The sequence below is a fragment of the Salvelinus fontinalis genome, chromosome 17, assembly GCF_029448725.1.
Source record: "Salvelinus fontinalis isolate EN_2023a chromosome 17, ASM2944872v1, whole genome shotgun sequence".
In the NCBI taxonomy this organism is placed as follows: domain Eukaryota; kingdom Metazoa; phylum Chordata; class Actinopteri; order Salmoniformes; family Salmonidae; genus Salvelinus; species Salvelinus fontinalis.
The window spans coordinates 17,863,699-17,886,983 of record NC_074681.1 but is presented as its reverse complement, the minus strand read 5'-3'; the positions used below and the strand labels follow the sequence as shown (position 1 = coordinate 17,886,983).

The following is a 23,285-nucleotide window of genomic DNA, read 5'->3' as shown; positions in this document are numbered from 1 at the left end:
TTAACCTTGTGCAATACCCTAGATGCAGTTGCACCCCTAAAAACTAAAAACATTTGTCATAAGAAACTAGCTCCCTGGTATACAGAAAATACCCGAGCTCTGAAGCAAGCTTCCAGAAAATTGGAACGGAAATGGCGCCACACCAAACTGGAAGTCTTCCGACTAGCTTGGAAAGACAGTACCGTGCAGTATCGAAGAGCCCTCACTGCTGCTCAATCATCCTATTTTTCCAACTTAATTGAGGAAAATAAGAACAATTCGAAATGTATTTTTGATACTGTCGCAAAGCTAACTAAAAAGCAGCATTCCCCAAGTGCGGATGGCTTTCACTTCAGCAGTAATACATTCATGAACTTCTTTGAGGAAAAGATCATGATCATTAGAAAGCAAATTACGGACTCCTCTTTAAATCTGCGTATTCCTCCAAAGCTCAGCTGTCTTGAGTCTGTACAACTCTGCCAGGACCTAGGATCAAGAGAGACACTCAAGTGTTTTAGTACTATATCTCTTGACACAATGATGAAAATAATCATGGCCTCTAAAACTTCAAGCTGCATACTGGACCCTATTCCAACTAAACTACTGAAAGAGCTGCTTTCTGTGCTTGGCCCTCCTATGTTGAACACAATAAATGGCTCTCTATCCACCGGATGTGTACCAAACTCACTAAAAGTGGCAGTAATAAAGCCTCTCTTGAAAAAGCCAAACCATGACCCAGAAAATATAAAAAAAACTAAATCGGCCAATATCGAATCTTCCATTCCTCTCAAAAATTTTTGAAAAAGCTGTTGCGCAGCAACTCACTGCCTTCCTGAAGACAAACAATGTATATGAAATGCTTCAGTCTGGTTTTAGACCCCATCATAGCACTGAGATTGCACTTGTGAAGGTGGTAAATTACCTTTTAATGGCGTCAGACCGAGGCTCTGCATCTGTCCTCGTGCTCCTAGATCTTAGTGCTGCCTTTGATACCATCGATCACCACATTCTTTTGGAGAGATTGGAAACCCAAATTGGTCTAAACGGACAAGTTCTGGCCTGGTTTAGATCTTATCTGTCGGAAAGATATCAGTTTGTCTCTGTGAATGGTTTGTCCTCTGACAAATCAACTGTACATTTCGATGTTCCTCACAGTTCCGTTTTAGGACCACTATTGTTTTCACTATATATTTGACCTCTTATGGGATGTCATTCGAAAACATAATGTTAACTTTCACTGCTATGCGGATGACACACAGCTGTACATTTCAATGAAACATGGTGAAGCCCCAAAATTGTCCTCGCTAGAAGCCTGTGTTTCATACATAAGGAAGTGGGTGGCTGAAAACCTTCTACTTTTAAACTCGGACAAAACAGAGATGCTTGTTCTAGGTACCAAGATACAAAGAGATCTTCTGTTGAATCTGACGATTAATCTTGATGGTTGTAAAGTCGTCTCACATAAAACTGTGAAGGACCTCGGCGTTACTCTGGACCCTGATCTCTCTTTTGACGAACATATCAAGACTGTTTCAAGGACAGCTTTTTTCCATCTACGTATTATTGCAAAAATCAGAAACTTTCTGTCCAAAAATGATGCAGAAAAATGAATCCATGCTTTTGTTACTTCTAGGTTAGACTACTGCAATGCTCTACTTTCCGGCTACCCGGATAAAGCACAAAATAAACTTCAGTTAGTGCTAAACAAGGCTGCTAGAATCCTGACTAGAACCAAAAAATTTGATCATATTACTCCAGTGCTAGCCTCTCTACACTGGCTTCCTGTTAAGGCAAGGGCTGATTTTCAAGGTTTTACTGATAACCTACAAAGCATTACATGGGCTTGCTCTTACCTATCTTTCCGATTTGGTCCTGCCGTACATACCTACACGTACGCTACGGTCACAAGACGCAGGTCTCCTAATTGTCCCTAGAATTTCTAAGCAAACAGCTGGAGGCAGGGCTTTCTCCTATAGAGCTCCATTTTTATGGAATGGTCTGCCTACCCATGTGAGAGACGCAGACTCAGTCTCAACTTTACTGAAGACTCATCTCTTCAAGTGGGTCAAATGATTGAGTGTAGTCTGGCCCAGGAGTGTGAAGTTGAACGGAAAGGCTCTGGAGCAACGAACCGCCCTTGCTGTCTCTGCCTGGCCGGTTCCCCTCTCTCCACTGGGATTCTCTGCCTCTAACCCTATTACAGGGGCTGAGTCACTGGCTTACTGGTGCTCTTTCATGCCGTCCCTAGGAGGGGTGCATCACTTGAGTGGGTTGAGTTACTGACGTGATCTTCCTTTCTGGGTTGGCGCTCCCCCTTGGGTTGTGCCGTGGCGGAGATTTTTGTGGGCTATACTCGGCCTTGTCTCAGGATGGTAAGTTGGTGGTTGAAGATATCCCTCTAGTAGTGTGGGGGCTGTGCTTTGGCAAAGTGGGTGGGGTTATATCCTTCCTGTTTGGCCCTGTCCGGGGGTATCAATGGCTGGGGCCACAGTGTCTCCTGACCCCTCCTGTCTCAGCCTCCAGTATTTATGCTGCAGTAGTTTGTGTCGGGGGCTGGGGTCAGTTTGTTATGACTGGAGTACTTCTCCTGTCTTATCCTGTGTCCTGTGTGAATTTAAGTATGCTCTCTCTAATTGTCTCTTTTTCTCTTTCTTTCTCTCTCTCGGAGGACCTGAGCCCTAGGACCATGCCTCAGGACTACCTGGCATGATGACTCCTTGCTGTCCCCAGTCCACCTGGCCGTGCTGCTGCTCCAGTTTCAACTGTTCTGCCTGCGGCTATGGAACCCTGACCTGTTCACCGGACGTGCTACCTGTCCCAGACCTGCTGTTTTCAACTCTCTAGAGACCGCAGGAGCGGTAGAGATACTCTTAATGATCAGCTATGAAAAGCCAACTGACATTTACTCCTGAGGTGCTGACTTGCTGCACCCTCGACAACTACTGTGATTATTATTATTTGACCATGCTGGTCATTTATGAACATTTGAACATCTTGGCCATGTTCTGTTATAATCTCCACCTGGCACAGCCAAAAGAGGACTGGCCACCCCTCATAGCCTGGTTCCTCTCTAGGTTTCTTCCTAGGTTTTGGCCTTTCCAGGGAGTTTTTCCTAGCCACCGTGCTTCTACACCTGCATTGCTTGCTGTTTGGGGTTTTAGGCTGGGTTTCTGTACAGCACTTTGAGATATCAGCTGATGTACGAAGGGCTATATAAATAAACATTTGATTTGATTTGGTATACCTGCTGTCCAGGTGGCTGAAGTCCAACAGGTTGAACTCCCTGTTGTCTTGAGAGTGATAGATAGTGTCCACATCCTGAGAGAGAGAGAGAGAGTCAGATTACAAATGTTGTATGATGATACCAGCGACACTATAATACAACTCCATTAATGTCGTACTACATCCGGTGGATGTATTGTGGATATGGTACAGAGTGGTATTCTATTTTTCTTTTTTTTTCTTCAACATTTCCCCCCAATTTCATGATTACGATCTTGTCTCATCGCTGCATGACTTCGAAACACGACTCACCCAGCCGCGCTTCTTAACACCTGCTCGCTTAACCCGAAAGCCAGCTGCACCAATGTGTAAGATGAATCACTATTCAACTGACGACCGAAGTCAGCCTGCAGGCGCCCGGCCCGTCACAAGGAGTCGCTAGAGAGCGATGAGCCAAGCAAAGCCCCCCCGGCCAAACCCTCCCCTAACCCGGACGATGCTGGGCCAATTGTGCGCCGCCATATGAGACTCCCAGTCACTTCCGGTTGTGACACAGCCTGGGATCGAACCCAAGGCTATAGTGACACCGCAACACTGCGATGCAGTGCCTTAGAACGCTGCGATGCAGTGCCTTAGAACGCTGCGATGCAGTGCCTTAGAACGCTGCGCAGCTTGGGAGGCCCACAGAGTGGTATTCTTACCCACTGCACTTCCTCCTTACAGCCAATGCCATTATAGTCACACAGAGCTGCGTAGGTCTCAGAGAAACCGCCTGAGAGAGCGAAAGTGAGGAGAGTAAAAGGAGAAGGGGCAAGAGATGAAAGAGAAACAGAGCAAGGGGGGGAAGTAAATATTGAGGTGAGATTAAAGACAACAGCATGAAAGAACTTCAGTTAAAAGAGATTAAAATCATAACTGATCAGATACAGTCATAGATTCATTAATTCATGAATTAGTACAATTATGCTCCTGGTGAATTTAAAATGTGTCACTGACTGAACAGATTGAGTGAGTGAGTGAGTGAGTGAGTGACTGACTAGCAGAGTGATTACTCTGACTGATTGACTGAGTAGGCGGCTCACCACAGGTTTTCTGAGTCTCGACAGATGATTCAGAGTTTGGTGAAAACTTTTGGACTCCATCAGAGACGTCCCCCTCTGTTCGACAGATGGCTGGACTGAAAGAGAGAGAGAGATGAGGGAGAGAAGAAAAAGAAAGATATTAACTTAGTGAAAATATGGATATAGTACTTATTACAGATGTTTGTGACGTGACTGTACTACTACATTAAATGCAGAGTATCCTTAATCAAGTTGTATAGTAGATCCAACCCTATTGTCTGGCGTTCTCTCTAACCCTAATCATCCTTAGTTCAATAACCCTAACTAACCTTTAATCCATTACTTTAACTTCTTATGGCTGCAGGGGCAGTATTGAGTAGCTTGGATGAAAGGTGCACAGAGGTGCCCAGAGTAAACGGCCTGCTCCTCAGTCATAGTTGCTAATATATGCATATTATTATTAGTATTGGATAGAAAACACTCTGACGTTTCTAAAACTGTTTTAATTATGTCTGTGAGTATAACAGAACTCATAAGGCAGGCAAAAACCTGAGAAGTTCCACTTCCTGTTTGTTTTTTTCTGAGGCTGCTAGATTTTCAACCAAGCTCCCAATGAAATTACAGCGAGATATGGATGAGTTTTGACTTCCTACGGCTTCCACTAGATGTCAACAGTCAATAGAACTTTGTCTGATGACTCTAATGTGAAGGGGGGTCAAAGGAGACAGGAATGAGTAATCACTGCCATGAGGTGACCACGCATTGAACACGCGCGTTCACGTGATAGGCAGCTCCGTTCCATCTCTCAACTGAAGTCAATGTAATTCTCCAGTTGGAACGTTATTCAAGATGTATGTTAACAACATTCGTAAGATTGATTCAATACATTGTTTGACATGTTTCTACTGACTGTTACGGAACTTTTGGACATTTCGTCACGTTATAGTGGACGCGCTTTGTGACTTTGGAATTGTTTACCAAACGCGCTAACCAAAGTAGCTAATTGGACATAAATAACGGACATTATCGAACAAATCAAGCATTTATTGTGGACCTAGGATTCCTAGGACTGCATTCTGATGAAGTTCATCAAAGGTAAGGAAACATTTATCATGCATTTTCTGGTTTCTGTTGACTTCAACATGGCGGCTAATTTGGCTATTGTTCTGAGCGCCGTCTCAGATTATTGCATGGTTTGCTTTTTCTGTATTTAAAAAAAAAAATCTGACACAGCGGTTGCATTAAGGAGAGGTATATCTATAATTACATGTGTATAACTTGTATTATCATCTCCATTTATGATGAGTATTTCTGTTAAAACGATGTGGCTATGCAAAATCACTTGATGTTTTTGGAACTAGTGAACGTAACACGCCAATGTAAACTCAGATTTTTTTTATATAAATATGAAGTTTATCAAACAAAACATGCATGTATTATGTAACATGAAGTCCTATGAGTGTCATCTGATGAAGATCAAAGGCTAGTGATTCATTTTATCTCTATTTCTGCTTTTTGTGAAGCTATTTAGCTGGAAAAATGGCTGTGCTTATTGTGGTTTGGTGGTGACCAACATAATCGTTTGTAGTGCTTTCGCTGAAAAGCATATTTGAAAATCGGGCACTTTGGTGGGATTAACAACAAGATTACCTTTAGAATTATATAAGACACATGTATGTTTGAGGAATTTTAATTATGAGATTTCTGTTTTTTGAATTTGGTGCCCTGCACTTTCACTAGCTGTTGTCATATCGATCCCGTTAGCGGGATGCAGCCATAAGAAGTTCTTACTCGAGCTCCTTTAACTACAGTTTCTCTGGATCCTGTTAAATTATCTGATCTGCTGGAAAACAGTCCTTTTGGAAGATGATATACTGTGCTGTGGATGAGCCTCTCAGAGGTCAATACCCAGAACACAGCCAATCCTTTTTTTGTGAACAACTTTGTATTGTTATAAAAAAAAATGTTTTAATAAAATAAGCATTATTTGTTCTAACTCCCCTCTCCCCTTCTCAGCAGGTGCAACCCATTCCTATTCCTCCCTCTCTCCACACCTCGGGCTCATGTTGTGGAAATATCTATGTATAAAACAACATCATGGGTAACTCATCTTATGTTTATATAATTGTTTGTGGGACCACGGCACACATGAATAGAATCAGCCTGCATACAGTACATCGATATTCTATACTGATATTCAAAATACAATTTATAAATTCAATCACACAAGCTATAGAGAGCTCTATTGAAAGAATGTCCAGAAAGTTTTGTAGCCATTGAGTTATGCTGAACTTCTGTGGAGGCTTCCATCTGGTCACTAACACTATTTTTGTTGCAGTTAGTCCAGACAACCATACTCGTTTCTGGGGTACTGTGAGAGTCAGTGAAGAGTCATCATTCAACAATAATATAATGTAGAGATGGAGAATGGCAGTGCCAACTATGCTTGACACAGACCTGGCAACCTGTGACCAGAAGGTCTTCACACTGGGGCAGTCCCACATCATGTGACCAGGAGGACTTCACACAGGAAGAGTCCCACATCATGTGACCAGAAGGTCTTCACACTGGGGCAGTCCCACATCATGTGCATGTAGCTTCCAATGTTCATTTGAGAACACAACAATTTGGAAAAGGAGCAAGTTTAAATTGGCAGCGTTTCCGCGGAGTCAAATAAAATTGGTGATTTAATTTGTAGTGTATTAGTTGATTATTAACATTTCGGAGAACACTGGGACAAGGTTCCAGACTCTTTTCCAATCTGTATTTTGTTTGTAGTCCTTAACATCTGTATTCCATACTGTAACTATTGACATTGGTTTACAGAGGTCACTCTTCTTACAGACAACATAGCAAGGTTGGTAGTAGTAGGGGATAGTAAATTATAAGTAGGACCCTGTTGTGTACTAACTTCTAAACTTGAAATATCCTTATTCATTTTACCATATTAGAACTGAGGGTATGGAAATCTACCGAGTGCAGAAAGTAAATTCTATCAGAACATGTTATTGTTAAATCTCAGGTATCCTATGGAGAGGAGAAGAGCCACAGTCTGGTTTCAGTCAACAGGTAAGGTAGGACAGCCGTGATTTGGGTAGGGGTGAAGAATTTGGGTCGAGGTCAGATCAGATGAAGTGAGAAAGAACAGGCATCACTAAAGTCTTGTCTAGCAACAGATATGTATTGGCTGTCCAGATGTGCAAGGAGGAGACTCAGCATAGGAGGAAGGTATAAATATTTGTGTTTTTGTAAATATGTCATTGTCTTATATATGTCTTTGTCTTATGCAACTGTGACCCAGTTGGTGAATAAACTTAGTTTGAGCTTTACTAGTCGTCGGGGAGTTTTACTCTGTTCATTTAGAATCTAACAACCCATAGTGTCTTCTTTTCAGGTCACATGGTCCAGAAAAACTATTGGCCCTTGCTATGAGTAATATGAATAAAACAAGGTAGACTTACGCATACATAGAGTTGTTGAATATTCTTGAGAGGGCATAGTTGACATGGTTCATCATATGATCAAGGTGGTCTTGTGACTGCAGCCTCAATGAGTGGGTTGACTTGTCTGTGTCTATTACAACCTGAAAGGGGGAGTTGACATCATTGAGATGAGACTTCAGTGACCAGACACTTAAGCAGAGCAAAGGAAATGATCATTTCAGAAGACAAAAATCAGCATAGCTGAAACTAATTTATCCTGATTAATAAACACCCTTGGGAATATAGTTGTGACTGAAACCTTTAAAGAGTTTTGATAAACAAATATTTATGGAAAAATTGAAATTAGGCAGATGGTTGGTTTAGGGAATACACTAGTTTCTCACCTGATGATCTGGATAAGTGTTCATTGCCCGAATCTCCAGGAAGTTGAAAGTAACCTCCATCTGAAATCCGATTGATAGTTATTATAGTGATCAAAATGACCAAGTTCTCTTTACTGACTCATTTTTTGGATAATCTTCCACACAAACATCATCATCCTCACAAGCATCATCATACTCATAAATCAAAAACAACACTATTAGTCTATTAAAAGTCAAATGGTGAAATACCTTGGAGACTTTGACAGCAAATAGAAAGAGTCGCCATGTTGCCAGAACCTGAAAGGAAAATAAGATGTATTTAGCTGTCAGCCGGAAAGAAATACAAATAATACATTGCAACAAATAAAGCACTAACACCAATAAAGAGGACCAATCATTGTCCGATCATTCAAACATAACATTACTCTGTCATGTCTAGACATTACTTCCTAGATTCCAAGAACACAGGATGAGATGTTACTATCCTTTGTGCAAGCACTTCCAAGAGTTCATGAACAGTGAGACTGGTGAAATTTGGGGAGCGCATCGTCAGTAGTGTACCTTTGGTTCCTAGGGTGTTTCGGCCTTTCACACTATACACCCTCCCCAAAGGCGGCCAGCGACAGGGTGATCAATCCTACGCTTGCGTCCCATTCCCAATTAGTCATAGGAGTTGCCTTGTTGTTGATAGCCAACATCCCATGGGACTATGCATGGCAGGGGCGTCTTCCTCCCTGACTCAAGCATTGTTGACCGCATACCTCCTGGCCCTCTCACTTCGGGGCCCAGCTGGGGTCTTTCCTCTTCATGCAGAGCCATTGACTGCTGCCTTCTCCCGCCTCTGATACAGCTTTGATTGCCGAACGCTGGCTCTGGCCCTTAATTCCCAGGTCTCTAAGCAGTCTGGTTGTAGATGTTGCCACAAAACCTCTGCAGCCCACCTCCACTGGTCGGACTTCTGTGTTCCAGCCATGATGCCGTGCTTCGGCAGCTAGATCGGCATAGCGCAGATGTTTTCGCTCATAAGCCTAATCTACTGAGTCCTCCCAGGGTACTGTGAGCTCAATGATGAAGACCTTCTTGAGCGAATGGGACCAGAGCACCATGTCAGGTCTTAGGGTGGTGGTTGCGATCTCCGGAGGAAACACATGTTGCCGGCCAATGTCAGCTAGCATTTTCCAGTCGCGGGCCAAGCGCAGCTGGTCTCGCTCTTATGGTGTAGAGCCGCTCTTCGGTGGTTTAGCCCCTTCACGGACAAAGGTCGTCCGTAAGGGGTGTGATGCTGCTGGGGCTGGTAGGGAGTTGGTGGCAGCACGCTTGTCCTCCAGAGCGGACGCAAGGTTTTTAAGAACTTGGTTGTGACGCCAAGTCTAGTGTCCTGGGGTGAGGCTTGTTTTACACCCTGTGAGAATGTGCCTGAGGTTGGCTGGCATGGAACAGAGGGCACAGTCCGGATCTTCACCATACCATTGGTGAAGATTAACTGGTGTTGGAAGGACGTCATATGTTGCTCTGATGGAAAAGCTCAACCGCCTCGCTTCCATGGCCCACAGATCCTTCCAGCTGATCTTCCTCTTCTCCACACTGTCCCATCGAGTCCACTGTCCCTGTTTGGCAAGAGAGACTGCCTTGGCCCACCTTGCAACCTCCTCCTGATGGCGTACTTCCTGCACTACCATCTTCCGCCGCTCCGGTGCAGTGGCCTTACTCCAAGCAGCACGGCTAGTTAGCCCAAGGCCTCCTCTCCCTTGTTGATCATGACCCACAATGTCAGCATGTCTGAGGGCTGCTGTTGCCTCCTGGACTGCTTTTCCTGGCCTCCATTTGCGCCCAGTTGCCAAGGTCGGCGCGTTGTTGCTCACCACTGGGTTTCGAGATTCATTCAGTGTCATCTGGAGCCTGGTTTTTGCACACTTGAATTCCTCTGTTAGACTGGTGAGGGGCAGCTTGAGGACACCATCTCCATAGAGGCCTATGGTGGTAAGGCATCGTGGAACTCCGAGCCACTTCTTTAAGTAGCCTGTGACTCCTCTTTCCATCTTCTCCACTGTTGAGATTGGAACCTCATACACTGCTAGGGGCCACAACACCCGGGGTAGGAGACCAAACTGCAGACACCAGGCCTTTAACTTTCCAGGTAGCTGGGTGTTGTCGATGGACTGTAGGCTACTACTGATGTCTTTGCGCAGCTGTTGCACCTGGTCTTTGTCCTTCAGGCTTGCATCATACCACCTTCCAAGGCTTTTTACCGGCTGCTCAGACACTGTTGGGATTTGGTCATCTCCGATGAAGAATTTCAGGTCAGAGAGTACTCCCTTCACAATCGAGATGCTGCGTGACTTGGATGGTTTAATCTTCATACGGGCCCAGCTGATGTTCTCCTCGAGTTTTCTGAGCAGTCTCCTGGTGCATGGGAGAGTGGTGGTCAATGCTGTAATGTCGTCCATGTAGGCTCTGAGTGGAGGGAGGCGGAAACCAGAGTCGACTCGCTGTCCACCAGCAACCTTTTTTGAGGATCTGATGATAACCTCCATTGCCATTATGAATGCCAACGGAGAAATGGTACATCCCGCCATTATACCTACATTCAGGCACTGCCATGAGGTGGTGAAGCAGAACTGCAGATCCTGGAAGTACGACTTCACCAGCGTTGTGATGGTGTCCGGTATGTGGAAAAATCTGAAGGCAGACCACAGGAGTTCATGGGGCACAGAGCCAAATGCATTGGCGAGGTCGAGGAAGACTACGTGGAGGTCCCTTTTCTCCACCTTGGCCATTTGGATCTGGTGCCAGATCATGCTGGAGTGTTCCAAGCAGCCAGAGAACCCTGATATTCCTGCCTTTTGCAGGTACTCGGACATCCTCTGGGCAATGACCCTAAAGAAGATTTTACCCTCGACATTCAGTAAGGAGATTGGGCGGAATTGGCTGATGTTCACTGCATCCTTCTCCTTAGGGATCAGGACCCCGCCTGTGTCATAGCTTGAATTGATTTAGGAGTAGGGAGTTGAGGAGACATAGGAGGAAACAGGAGAAAAAGGCGAAAGAGTCCATTTCATCCAGAGCAGAGGATTATCAAATCATCACTTAGTGGTTGGCAGGAGTGAAAGTGTGCATATATTCAAAGTTCCGTCTGCAGAAATAATTTATCTCATTCATAATTCAAACTACAAATTAGCATACTCCATCCAGGCCTTTATCACACACACCCTGCATCCCTAAGTCTATACTTCTTTGCCCTCTCCTCCCCAAGTCTTAACCCAATTCCAGTCGGTTCTCCCTTTCTTTAACACCTCTCCTCTCTTGCCCCCTGCCATCCCTCCATTTACTTCTCCATCACCATGGAAATATGTTCAGTATTCCATCGGACTATCTTCTTAATCTTCCCATCTCACCAGTCACCTTTCTGTGTATTGTGCCCTCCCTCCCTCCCCGGCCCCGCCGACCCCCGCTCACTACCCTCTCTTATTCGCTAGGAGTTTTCTATTCTTTTTCTGCTCTGTCGCTTTCAATTCCTCAAGGCCTCTCTGTGCTGAATCGTTCATGGAACCCCACCGTGTAACGTAAAGAGAGAGGAGGAGAGAAAGGGAGAGAGAGAGAGATGGCAGCACCAGATTTCCCATTAATAAAGTACTCAGATTGAGCATCTCTTCACCCTATTCTTAGCTAAGTTAGCACGTTGGCAGTGGATCAAGCTGTATCTGATGAGACGGCCAGGCAGCCAGGAAGCAGACCCTGAGGTCTGTCAGAGGAGAGACAGGCAGCCTCACCAAACCCCCTTTGAAACAAGGCCTTCTGAGAGCCCCTATTACAGAGATTGTTACTCATGTCAGAATGCTCTGACAAGTGTGGAAAACTCGGTTATATAAACCTGATCAGAGAACAGCGGAGGAGGAGAGAACACTGTGATGATGGCTGAACCGCTCAGCGGGAGAGGGACCGGGGGAGAAAAAGAGACAGTTATGCAGATCTCTCATCAAAGCCTTTGTCAGACACAAAAGATCAGCGCGTAAACACGGGCATCAATAATGTAGGCCTTTCGGTGGGCTTTGATTTGATTGACTGGGAGGTTGAACATAGCCCGCCGTGGATTTCTCCTGCTCACATATCATTCAACACCTATTGAGATATCATTATTAAAACAAATCAATGGAGTGGTTTTGGTGTTTGTTACAAAATATATGTCAATGAAGATCAGGGTAAACATTTTGGGTATTACATTCAATGTTCCCTCTAAGCTGCGGACATGTGAGGATGCACACTTCCTCCAATACTGCGGCGCAGAAGAAATGCCATTCCACGCAGAGACGAGAACTTCACTGAGTTCGACCCATTAGTTTGCACTATATAGATTGCTTTTTCAAGTGAATGCGCTTTTCAAATGAGTTCAGACCAGAGCGTAGTGTGTGCACATTTGTTCATATTCTTTGTGAGTTATTAGCGCAGTTATACACTGCTTAAAAAAATAAAGGGAACACTTAAACAACACAATGTAACTCCAAGTCAATCACACTTCTGTGAAATCAAACTGTCCACTTAGGAAGCAACACTGATTGACAATAAATTTCACATGCTGTTGTGCAAATGTAATAGACAAAAGGTGGAAATTATAGGCAATTAGCAAGACACCCCCAAAAAAGGAGTGATTCTGCAGGTGGTGACCACAGACCACTTCTCAGTTCCTATGCTTCCTGGCTGATGTTTTGGTCACTTTTGAATGCTGGCGGTGCTCTCACTCTAGTGGTAGCATGAGACGGAGTCTACAACCCACACAAGTGGCTCAGGTAGTGCAGTTCATCCAGGATGGCACATCAATGCGAGCTGTGGCAAAAAGGTTTGCTGTGTCTGTCAGCGTAGTGTCCAGAGCATGGAGGCGCTACCAGGAGACAGGCCAGTACATCAGGAGATGTGGAGGAGGCCGAACAATGAACAACTCATTTGTTTCATACTTTCAAGGTATGCCGAAGTGAAAATCTAGTTTAGTGGACCTAATCAGAGACAGCGGTCAGAGCAGACTTTAGGAAACAACTGTCCAATCGCAACCTTGGAGAAAGGGAAAAGATAACTTTGCCCTACTGCCTGTGAAATCTCATCAGACCTCTCAGACATATAGAGGACTTTCCTAGCTGCTCTGATATGACCAATCAGAAACCTAATAGCCCAGAGGAGAGGACTTTAACTGAGCTGGATAAGTGCTGTTGGCACCCCTTACGAGGTCCAGCAGTCACCCATAACCCACCTCACCATTGCAGGGCAGAACATCCCTTTATCATCTACAATCTCTAATCTGGGCATTAAGCTGAACTTCTCTCTGACCTTCCTTTGATCACATCAAACATCTGTGCAAAGCGTCATTCTTTCACCGTAAAAGGAAAAATCTACCCCAAAACTCTTTTGGTATTTGTTTCATTCGTCCATTGTTGATATAGTCACAGAATATGTTTTGTATGCCTTGGTCTCATCAAGGCTGGACTACTGCAACGCAATCTTCATCAGGATCCCTGGCAGGAGTCTCCAGAAGATCCAGTACATTCAGAATGGCGCTGCCAGGATCCTGATTACATTTGTTCATTACAGTCATTTAGCAAACACTCTTATCTAGAGTGTCGGCTCAGGGATTTGAACAAACAACCTTTTGGTTACAAGGTAGGCTACCTGCCGCCTCCTGATAAGAGTGTGTAAACATCAAGAAATCACCCCCGTCCTGGCATTTCTGCACTGGTTCACCATCTCAGAATCGAGTTCAAAACCATCCTGTTGACATTCCAGTGCATCGATTTCAGTGCACCCATTCCCCACCCACAACCTCAGATTAAGCGATAGCCTGCTCCTCCACTCCCCCAGGACGAAGCTTTGCTCCATGGGGGAATCTGGCTTTCTGCTCGACCTGAATGCACCACAGATCCTAGACTCCTTTAAAAATGGCCTAAAAAGCCTGTTATAGCGGTGTTCCTTGTTGTCCTTGTCCCTTGTAGCGTCAGCTGTGTTGTGTCAGTAGCCCTGTCTAGTTGTGTCCTTTGTCTACATCTTGTTTTAATTAATTTTAATGTACTCACTGTAGCATTGATATCGTTTTTCAATGAAAAATGCGTTATAAATTCACTGTATTATTAATATAATTTTTTGTGCTGCAATGTGTCACTTTTTGAGCGACCTGACCAAATTCACACAGAAAGATCTGTCATTCTAATTGAAAGCAAGACTAAGAAGTGGTAGATCTGTTCTGTGTGTGCTATTTCTATGCTTCCCATTCTTAAGTTTAGTTTTAACATCTTTTAGTTTCGGTTTTGTATACCAGCTTCAATCAGCTGAAAATACAATATTTTTGGTTATTGAAAAGATATTGCACAGTGGTTTAGATGGTACAATGATTCTCTGCACTGCTTGTTTTGTCACCTACTGTATACTGAAATTAGGCAAACTGTTAGAACAACCAGGAAATGGCAGAGCGATTTCTGCATATTACACCTTAAACTACATGTAGTTGAACTAGTAATTTAACTACATTTTGCAGTAGCTTGGTAGTAGTTTAACTAAATTACATGATGGTAGTGTTTTTAGCCTATTACGGAAACTACTTCAGTTTATTTTAGTAAATACTTTAACACTTATTTTTCTGAACTGCATTGTTGGTTAAGGGCTTGTAAGTAAGCATTTCACTGTAAGGTCTACACCTGTTGTATTCAGCATATGTGACAAATACAATTTTTTTATTTGAAAATATGGGTGAAGTAGGCAAGAATTTTCCTTCTATTTTTGTCATCAGACCAGCCTAGTTTTCACTTGAAACAAACTTACACACTGTTAACATCCGACTCCAGAGTGAAAGGTTATTTCAAATATATTTATAAAGCCCTTTATACATCAGCAGATGTCACAAAGTGCTTACAGAAACCCAGCCAAAAACCCCAAACAGCAAGCAAATGCAGATGTAGAAGCACATTGGCTGGTAAAAACTCCCCAGAAAAGGCAGGAACCTAGGAACAAGTCTAGAGAGGAACCAGGCTGTGATGGTGGCCAGTCATCATATGGCTGTGCCAGGTGGAGATTATAAAGAGTGCAAGGCCAGATCGTTCTTCAAGATGTTCAAACGTTCATAGATTACCAGCAGGGTCAAATAATAATCAGTGGTTGTAAAGGGTGCAACAGGTCAGCACCTCAGGAGTAAATGTCAGTTGGCTTTCATAGTCAAGAATTCAGAGGTTGAGACAGCAGGTGTGTGTGTATATGTATGTAAATAAATGAGAGCGAGGGGGAGTCGAAACAGCAGGTCCAGGACAAGGTAGCACATCCGGTGAACAGGTCATGGTTCCATAGCCGCAGGCAGAACAGTTGAAACTGGAGCAGCAGCACTACAAGGTGGACTGGGGACGGGGACAGCCAGGAGTCATCAGGCATCCATTTGTTTGTATGGGTTACCTTTAAACTTGTGGGGGTTGTAGAGCAAAACAGAAAACACAATCGTGTCCGTGAGTGTCTCCTTTCCATAAAGTGCTCATAACAGCTTGTAGGCCAAACTGTTGGGATGCTAAATTTTTGGGGATGTCTCATGGCCTGACAAACATCGCTGTAGTTTGGCCATGTTCCATCGGAAGGCCGACATAGTCGGATGGGGTGGATTGAGACGCAGCCCATTCAAAAAAACTTAAACTGACGGATTTTGATGGTGATTTTTTTATTATGTTACTTAGATTGACACACGGGTGCGTCAATAGACTTAAGTAAACTATATTTCCTTAAAGAGCAACTTCCCCTAAAAAACAACTAATCCCTTTGAAAAAAACTGTCTATTTGGCATCAATATGAGTCAGAATAATTTATTCTAGTGTCAAAATACTGCAAAGTGTAAATAAGATAATTTTGGTCATAAAGTCAGTCTCGTCTAAAGCAGAGTTTGGAACCTCAGTGCGTCACAGAGTAAATTAAGGATGGGTATGAATTACAATTATGTCAACAAATCATACCCCACTTTGCAAAACTCCACGTGCAAATCACCCCTCCGCTTCCCTTCATTGAATGGGGTTCCGTTGTTAAATCGTCCCAACGTGGTCAAAGGAGCATGGCCGTTTTAGACTGAAAAGCCCTATATGGATTGACCATGCAATGATTGCTTCCAGCAGGATGCACAGCCAACTGGTTTGCATGCCCTGCCGAAGGACCATATGTGAAATAGGTGGTTGGAGTGCATTGGTCCCCAGTGGTGGTGAGTATATCGGTAGCTAGACCATGTATATTTTGATCATCATTACCATAGCTGACGTTAGCTAGCAAGCTACTCTAACTAACCTACCTCAATACAAATCACATTTTATTTGTCACGTGTCGAATACAAAACAGGTGTAGACCTTACAGTGAAATGCTTACTTACAAGCCCTTAACCAACAATGCAGTTAAGGGGGGGGGGGGGGGGGGGGGAGTGTTAAGTATTTACTAAATGAACTGAAGTAAAATGGGGGTACTTTTTAATATCTCAATTATGTTAGCATTGTGGCGTAACTACAATGTTGTTGATCCATCAGTTTATCACAGCTATTAAACTCTGTAACTGCTTTAAAGTCACCATCAGCCTCATGGTGAATTCCCTGAGCGGTTTCCTTCCTCTCTGGTAACGGAGTTAGGAAGGACACCTGTTTCTTTGTAGTGACTGGGTGTATTGATACACCATCCAAAGTGTAATTAATAAAGTGTAATTAATTCACCATGCTCAGAGATATTCAATGTCTGCTCTTTTTATTTTTACCCATCTACCAATAGTTGCCCTTCTTTGCAAGGCATTGGAAAAGCTCCCTGGTCTTTGTGGTTGAAATATACTGCTCGACTGAGGGACCTTACAGATAATGAATTGTATGTGTGTGGTACAGAAATTAGGTAGTCATTCACAAATCATGTTAAAAACAGAGGGAGTCCATGCAATTTAATCACATTTTTACTCCTGAATTTATTTAGGCTTGCCATAAAAAAGTCAATAAGAATACTTATTGACTCAAAGCTTTAAGCAAGACATTTCAGCTTTTCATTTATTAATTTGTAAAAAAAAAACGAAAAAAAAACAACATTTCACTTTGACATAATGGGTTAGTGTATAGGCCAGTGACAAATACATATATATATTTTTATTCTCCATTTAAATCATAACAACATGTGGAAAAAGTCAAGGGATGTTAACACTTTCTGAAGGCACTGTATATGTGTGTAAGATATCACCATTCCCCAACTGCCATTGGTAATAGAACAGTGACTGTATATGTGAGTAAGATATCACCATTCCCTAACTGCCATTGGTAATAGAACAGTGACTGTGTAGATGTGTAAGATACCACCTTTCCCTAACTGCCATTGGTAATAGAACAGTGACTGTATATGTGAGTAAGATATCACCTTTCCCTAACTGCCATTGGTAATAGAACAGTGACTGTATATGTGAGTAAGATATCACCTTTCCCTAACTGCCATTGGTAATAGAACAGTGACTGTATATGTGTGTTCACAGAAACATGTTTAGAGCCAGCACATTGGGGACTTGCAAGATGATGTGATGAAGTCCAGACTGACTTGATAGGGATGTTTCTGAATGGAAAGATACCTGACACTCGACATTCAAATGTTACACAACTTTTCCATGTGTTGTCTTTTTTTTAATGATTGAATCTAATGGTATCAGTATATGGGGAAGGAGAAACCCTGTGTATTCTGCACCAAGATCAGCGGTCTCCTGTTGCATACGGGACACCACACAGGAAGGTATGACCACTGACATGTTTGTCAAGGTAGCCTTACTACCACCAGACAAAACTCAGATAAGCTCAGTATCAGAATCTGGGAATGACAATGATAGGTGCACATTGCTATATTACACTGCTTCTATGGTATTATGTAAATGGTTGTTTAATCTACATGGACCTGTTAATACATTTGAAAATTATCAAAACACTTAGTTTAGAATGTCTACATAAATTCAGCAATTGCATTCTCAAATAAAATAAAATGTTATTTGTCACGTACACATGGTTAGCAGATGTTAATGCGAGTGTAGCGAAATGCTTGTGCTTCTAGTTCCGACCATGCAGTAATACCTAACAATTTCACAACAACTACCTTATACACACACAAGTGTAAATATATCCTTCCTGTTTGGCCCTGTCCGGGGATATCATCGGATGGGGCCACAGTGTCTCCTGACCCCTCCTGTCTCAGCCTCCAGTATTTATGCTACAGTAGTTTATGTGTCGGGGGGCTAGGGTCAGTTTGTTATATCTGGAGTACTTCCCCTGTCTTATCCGGTGTCCTGTGTGAATTTAAGTATGCTCTCTCTAATTCTCTCTTTCTCTCTCTCGGAGGACCTGAGCCCTAGGACCATGCCTCAGGACTACCTGGCATGATGACTCCTTGCTGTCCCCAGTCCACCTGGCCGTGCTGCTGCTCCAGTTTCAACTGTTCTGCCTGCGGCTATGGAACCCTGACCTGTTCACCGGACGTGCTACCTGTCCCAGACCTGCTGTTTTTAACTCTCTAGAGACAGCAGGAGCGGTAGAGATACTCTTAATGATCGGCTATGAAAAGCCAACTGACATTTACTCCTGAGGTGCTGACTTGCTGCACCCTCGACAACTACTGTGATTATTATTATTTGACCATGCTGGTCATTTATGAACATTTGAACATCTTGGCCATGTTCTGTTATAATCTCCACCCGGCACAGCCAGAAGAGGACTGGCCACCCCTCATAGCCTGGTTCCTCTCTAGGTTTCTTCCTAGGTTTTGGCCTTTCCAGGGAGTTTTTCCTAGCCACCGTGCTTCTACACCTGCATTGCTTGCTGTTTGGGGTTTTACGCTGGGTTTCTGTACAGCACTTTGCGATATCAGCTGATGTAAGAAGGGCTATATAAATACATTTGATTTGATTTGAATGAATAAGAATATGTACATAAAAATTAATATGGATGAGCGATGGCCAAACAGCATAGGCAAGATGCAGTAGATGGTATAGAGTACAGTATATATGTAACAGTATAACTTTAAACCGTCCCCTCGCCCCGACACGGGCGCGAACCAGGGACCCTCTGCACACATCAACAACGGTCGCCCACGAAGCATCGTTACCCATCGTGCCACAAAGGCCGCGGCCCTTGCAGAGCAAGGTGCAACACTACTTCTAGGTTTCAGAGCAAGTGACGTAACTGATTGGAACGCTAGTAGCGTGTACCCGCTAACTAGCTAGCCATTTCACATCCGTTACATATACATATGAGATGAGTAGTGTAGGGTATGTAAACATTATATAAAGTGCCATTGTTTAAAGTGACACATTTATTACATCCAATGTTTTATTATTAAAGTGGCTAGAGATTTGAGTCAGTATGTTGGCAGCAGTCACTCAATGTTAGTGATGGCTGTTTAACAGTCTGATGGCCTTGATATAGAAGCTGTTTTTCAGTCTCTCGGTCCCAGCTTTGATGCACCTGTACTGACCTCGCCTTCTGGATGGTAGCGGGGTGAACAGGCAGTGACTCGGGTGGTTGTTGTCCTTGATGATCTTTTTGGCCTTCCTGTGACAACGGGTGGTGTAGGTGTCCTGGAGAGCATGTAGTTTGCCCCCGGTGATGCGTTGTGCAGACCTCACTACCCTCTGGAGAGCCTTGTGGGCGGAGCAGTTGCCGTACCAGGCGGCGATACAGCCCGACAGGATATTCTCGATTGTGCATCTGTAAAAGTTTGGGAGTGTTTTTGGTGACAAACCAAATTTCTTCATTCTCCTTAGGTTGAAGAGCCGCTGCTGCGCCTTCTTCGCCAAGCTGTCTGTGTGGGTGGACCATTTCAGTTTGTCCGTGATGTGCACGCCGAGGAACTTAAAAAAACTTTCCACCTTCTCCGCTACTGTCCCGTCAATGAGGATAGGGGGGTGCTCCCTCTGCTGTTTCCTGAAGTCCACGATCATCTCCTTTGTTTTGTTGACGTTGAGAGTGAGGTTATTTTCCTGACACCACACTCCGAGGGCCCTCACCTCCTCCCTGTAGGCTGTCTTGTCATTGTTGGTAATCAGGCTTACTACTGTTATGTCATCTGCAAACTTAATTGAGTTGGAGGTGTGCGTGGTCATGCAATCATGGGTGAACAGGGAGTACAGGAGAGGGCTGAGCATGCACCCTTGTGGGGCCCCTGTGTTAAGGATCAGCGAAGTGGAGGTGTTGTTTCCTACCTTCACCACCTGGGGTCGGCCCGTCAGGAAGTCCAGGACCCAGTTGCACAGGGTGGGGTTCAGACCCAGGGCCCCAAGCTTAATGTTGAGTTTGGAGGATACTATGATGTTGAAGGCTGAGCTAGAGTCAATGAACAGCATTCTTACATAGGTATTCCTCTTGTCCAGGTGGGATAAGGCAGTGCGATGGCATCGTCTGTGGATCTATTGGGGCGGTAAGCAAATTGAAGTGGGTCTAGGGTGTCAGGTAAGGTAGAGGTGATATGATCCTTGACTAGTCTCTCAAAGCACTTCATGATGACAGAAGTGAGTGCTACGTGGCAATAGTCATTTAGTTCAGTTACCTTTGCTTTCTTGGGTACAGGAACAATGGTGGACATCTTGAAGCAAGTGGGGACAGCAGACTGGGATAGGGATTGATTGAATATGTCCGTAAACACTCCAGCCAGCTGGTCTACACATGCTGAGGACGCGGTTAGGGATGCCGTCTGGGCTGAGAGTAGCTTAACGTCTTCCATTGAGAAGTAATTGGTTGCTTGGTAAACTTTTCAGAGTAGCTTCCCTAACACTGCTTATAAAATGCCTCATGAGCTTAGTTCAACTGTCGTACCCCATCAGAACCCAAAATATAAGCTTCAAAATGTTTGTAAACAATGTAAACAAACTCTATAGCCTCCCAAGGTGGTTAAAACTATATTTTTTGATGAATGAGTTACTCTTCTCCATGCCAATCCCTCAGCTTTTTACCAAAACTAAGGCAGGGTAACGACTTTGTTCTTGTTTAAATTAAGGATCTAGCTATAACCTGGCTGTCTGAGACATACACAGATAATTTTAAAGTGATGGGGGCTACAGAGGTGCCCTTCCAGCAATGATTGCACAAAGTCAAGAGCTCTCAGTTCAAAGAGCCAGGCAGAGCCAGAGTGGGTATGTGTGGAGGGAGCAGGGCTGGGAGGGAAGGAGGGGGCTGGCTTATGTTAATCATAAGCCATTAAGCTTTGGGCCTGCACTTCAAAACGGAACCTGCCATTCAAAAGCTGTCTCTGAGCAGCAACGTGTCACAACTCTGTCTCCGGGTGACTGAGAAGTCACGGAATGTGCGAGTTCTGGCCATTGTGATCTGGGATCCCATCTCTCTGGCTCCGCCGAAGACAACTTTTAAGGACGTGTACACACACACACACACACACACACACACACACACACACACACACACACACACACACACACACACACACACACACAAAATCCCCAAGAGACATTCTGCTTTCACCCAGGTGAACCCAGCATCAAAAAGGACAAAACCTTCCATCTTCCATGGCAGAGAGCCTGACAGAGTGAGGCTGCAGCTGCCCCAGGTCCTGCTCTATAAGCAGCCTTTAAATAAGACACAGAGAGAGAGAGAGACAGAGAAATAAATAGAGGAGGCAAATGAGGGAGAAAACGCACAGCTTAAAAAAATAAACACACATATTTTGCTCACACAAAAGGCTGCACAGCTCTAAATCAAAGAAACGTGCAACTGAGCCCTGTGGAACCTCAAAGGGCTATAGGAGAGTGGAGGGGGAGAGAGAGGGGGAGGGGCAGTGAGAAATAAGATGAGGCCGCTGTCAGAACAGAAGCCCTCCAGATAAGAGCACTCAAATCTTAGCAAGTTGTACACTATGGGAGAACAGCGAGAAGGTCAACAGTCACAATACATATGCCTTCCAACAGGTACAGAGACCAATACATCCTCTCTCTATAGACAGAGTCATATCCCTGTAATAAGACATCTATCATCAGATCAAATCACACCACCATTAGATGCCTGCCATCTAGAGACATTGAGTCATTACGGCATACCTCAACAGGTACTTGAACAATGATGTGCATCTGCCAATTCATTAGGATGTGCTAATACATATGGAAGCATGGTATTCTGCTGTGATTAAGAGAAACAGTCATCTTTCTCTCCTGCAGCTGAATTCCTCTACAAGTAGCCTAAGCTGTCATGGAAATGGACAGATCCCTCCTTGTAGCTACAGGAGAAGAGACATCTAATCTCATGATGAAGACTGAAAAGGAATGTGGAAATGTAGGTGGAGCCAAAACATCCCAATGTGTTTGGAGTGTCACTCTAGCAATCACAGCCCAGAATTAGGGCCATTATTAGTGTGGAGAGAGGGAGCAAGGAACCAATGGAGGGCGCAATGGAGCGACAGATAAAGATAACTAATGGACGCCAACGGGGCGACAAAAAGGCATTAATTGGGGCATCAAAACATAATCCTTCCGTTCCATCAACTCCTTTCTCCCTCTCCTCCGCTGCTCTGAGCTCTCATCCCCCCTTTTCTCCTGGTGCCCCCCTCGACTCCCATCACCCCTCCCTCCTCTCATCACCTCCCCTCGGTCTTTGAAGATGTTTTGTTCCCTCTGTGTGTATGTTCCAGTTTGTATGTGCATGACAGGGTGTGTTGTGTGTCTGGGAGCATGTTGGTACTCTTTGTAACATTGCCCTCGGCACAGTAAGGGTGTCTTGCTGAGCATACCATGTGTCTGTCTGAATGAAACACGCTAGGAGGGTGAGAATGGTTGTGTGTGTGTGTGTGTGTGTGTGTGTGGCACAGCATGACGGCTGGTACAGTAGACACACAGACAGCTGGATGCCAGCACGGCCCCAGAGAGAGAAAGAAACAGTGAGAAAGACTGGGAACGAGGGACAAACAGAGTAGATTCTCTGTAGTACATATTCAACAACCAGCTTCTACATGCATGCCTGTGTGTGTGTGTGTTTAATATACAGTACACTTTGTTCCAAAAGCTTTGTCCATTAAAAGACTTTTACATATGCACAATACACATGTAGGTCTATGCCTGGTTCTACTCTATTTACTTGCCATCATGTCGTAAGTATTTTGAGAAGTTGTATCAGTAAAACCCATTTAGACTAACATTCTCATAAGGCCTAACTGAGTTCTGCCAGATAAAGGAGGGAAGGAGAAAAGAAAGGGAGTAGAGGGGGAGGGGTGACGGGAGCATA

At 44.1% G+C, this 23,285-nt stretch overlaps 1 protein-coding gene across 3 annotated transcripts in view; it reads right to left on the bottom strand.

Annotated features, from left to right (window-relative positions):
- The window catches only part of LOC129813879 (capping protein, Arp2/3 and myosin-I linker protein 3-like), a 79,195-nt gene that overhangs the window by 52,648 nt on the left and 3,262 nt on the right, over positions 1-23,285 (bottom strand). For all 3 annotated transcript variants that reach the window (XM_055866471.1, XM_055866472.1, XM_055866473.1), the window contains exons 3-8: positions 8,317-8,364; positions 8,089-8,148; positions 7,724-7,845; positions 4,284-4,378; positions 3,903-3,973; positions 3,224-3,297 (exon numbers count right to left, since the gene is read on the bottom strand). In XM_055866471.1, the coding sequence (XP_055722446.1) occupies positions 3,224-3,297; positions 3,903-3,973; positions 4,284-4,378; positions 7,724-7,845; positions 8,089-8,148; positions 8,317-8,364 (470 nt within the window). The remainder of the gene's footprint in view (positions 1-3,223; positions 3,298-3,902; positions 3,974-4,283; positions 4,379-7,723; positions 7,846-8,088; positions 8,149-8,316; positions 8,365-23,285) is intronic.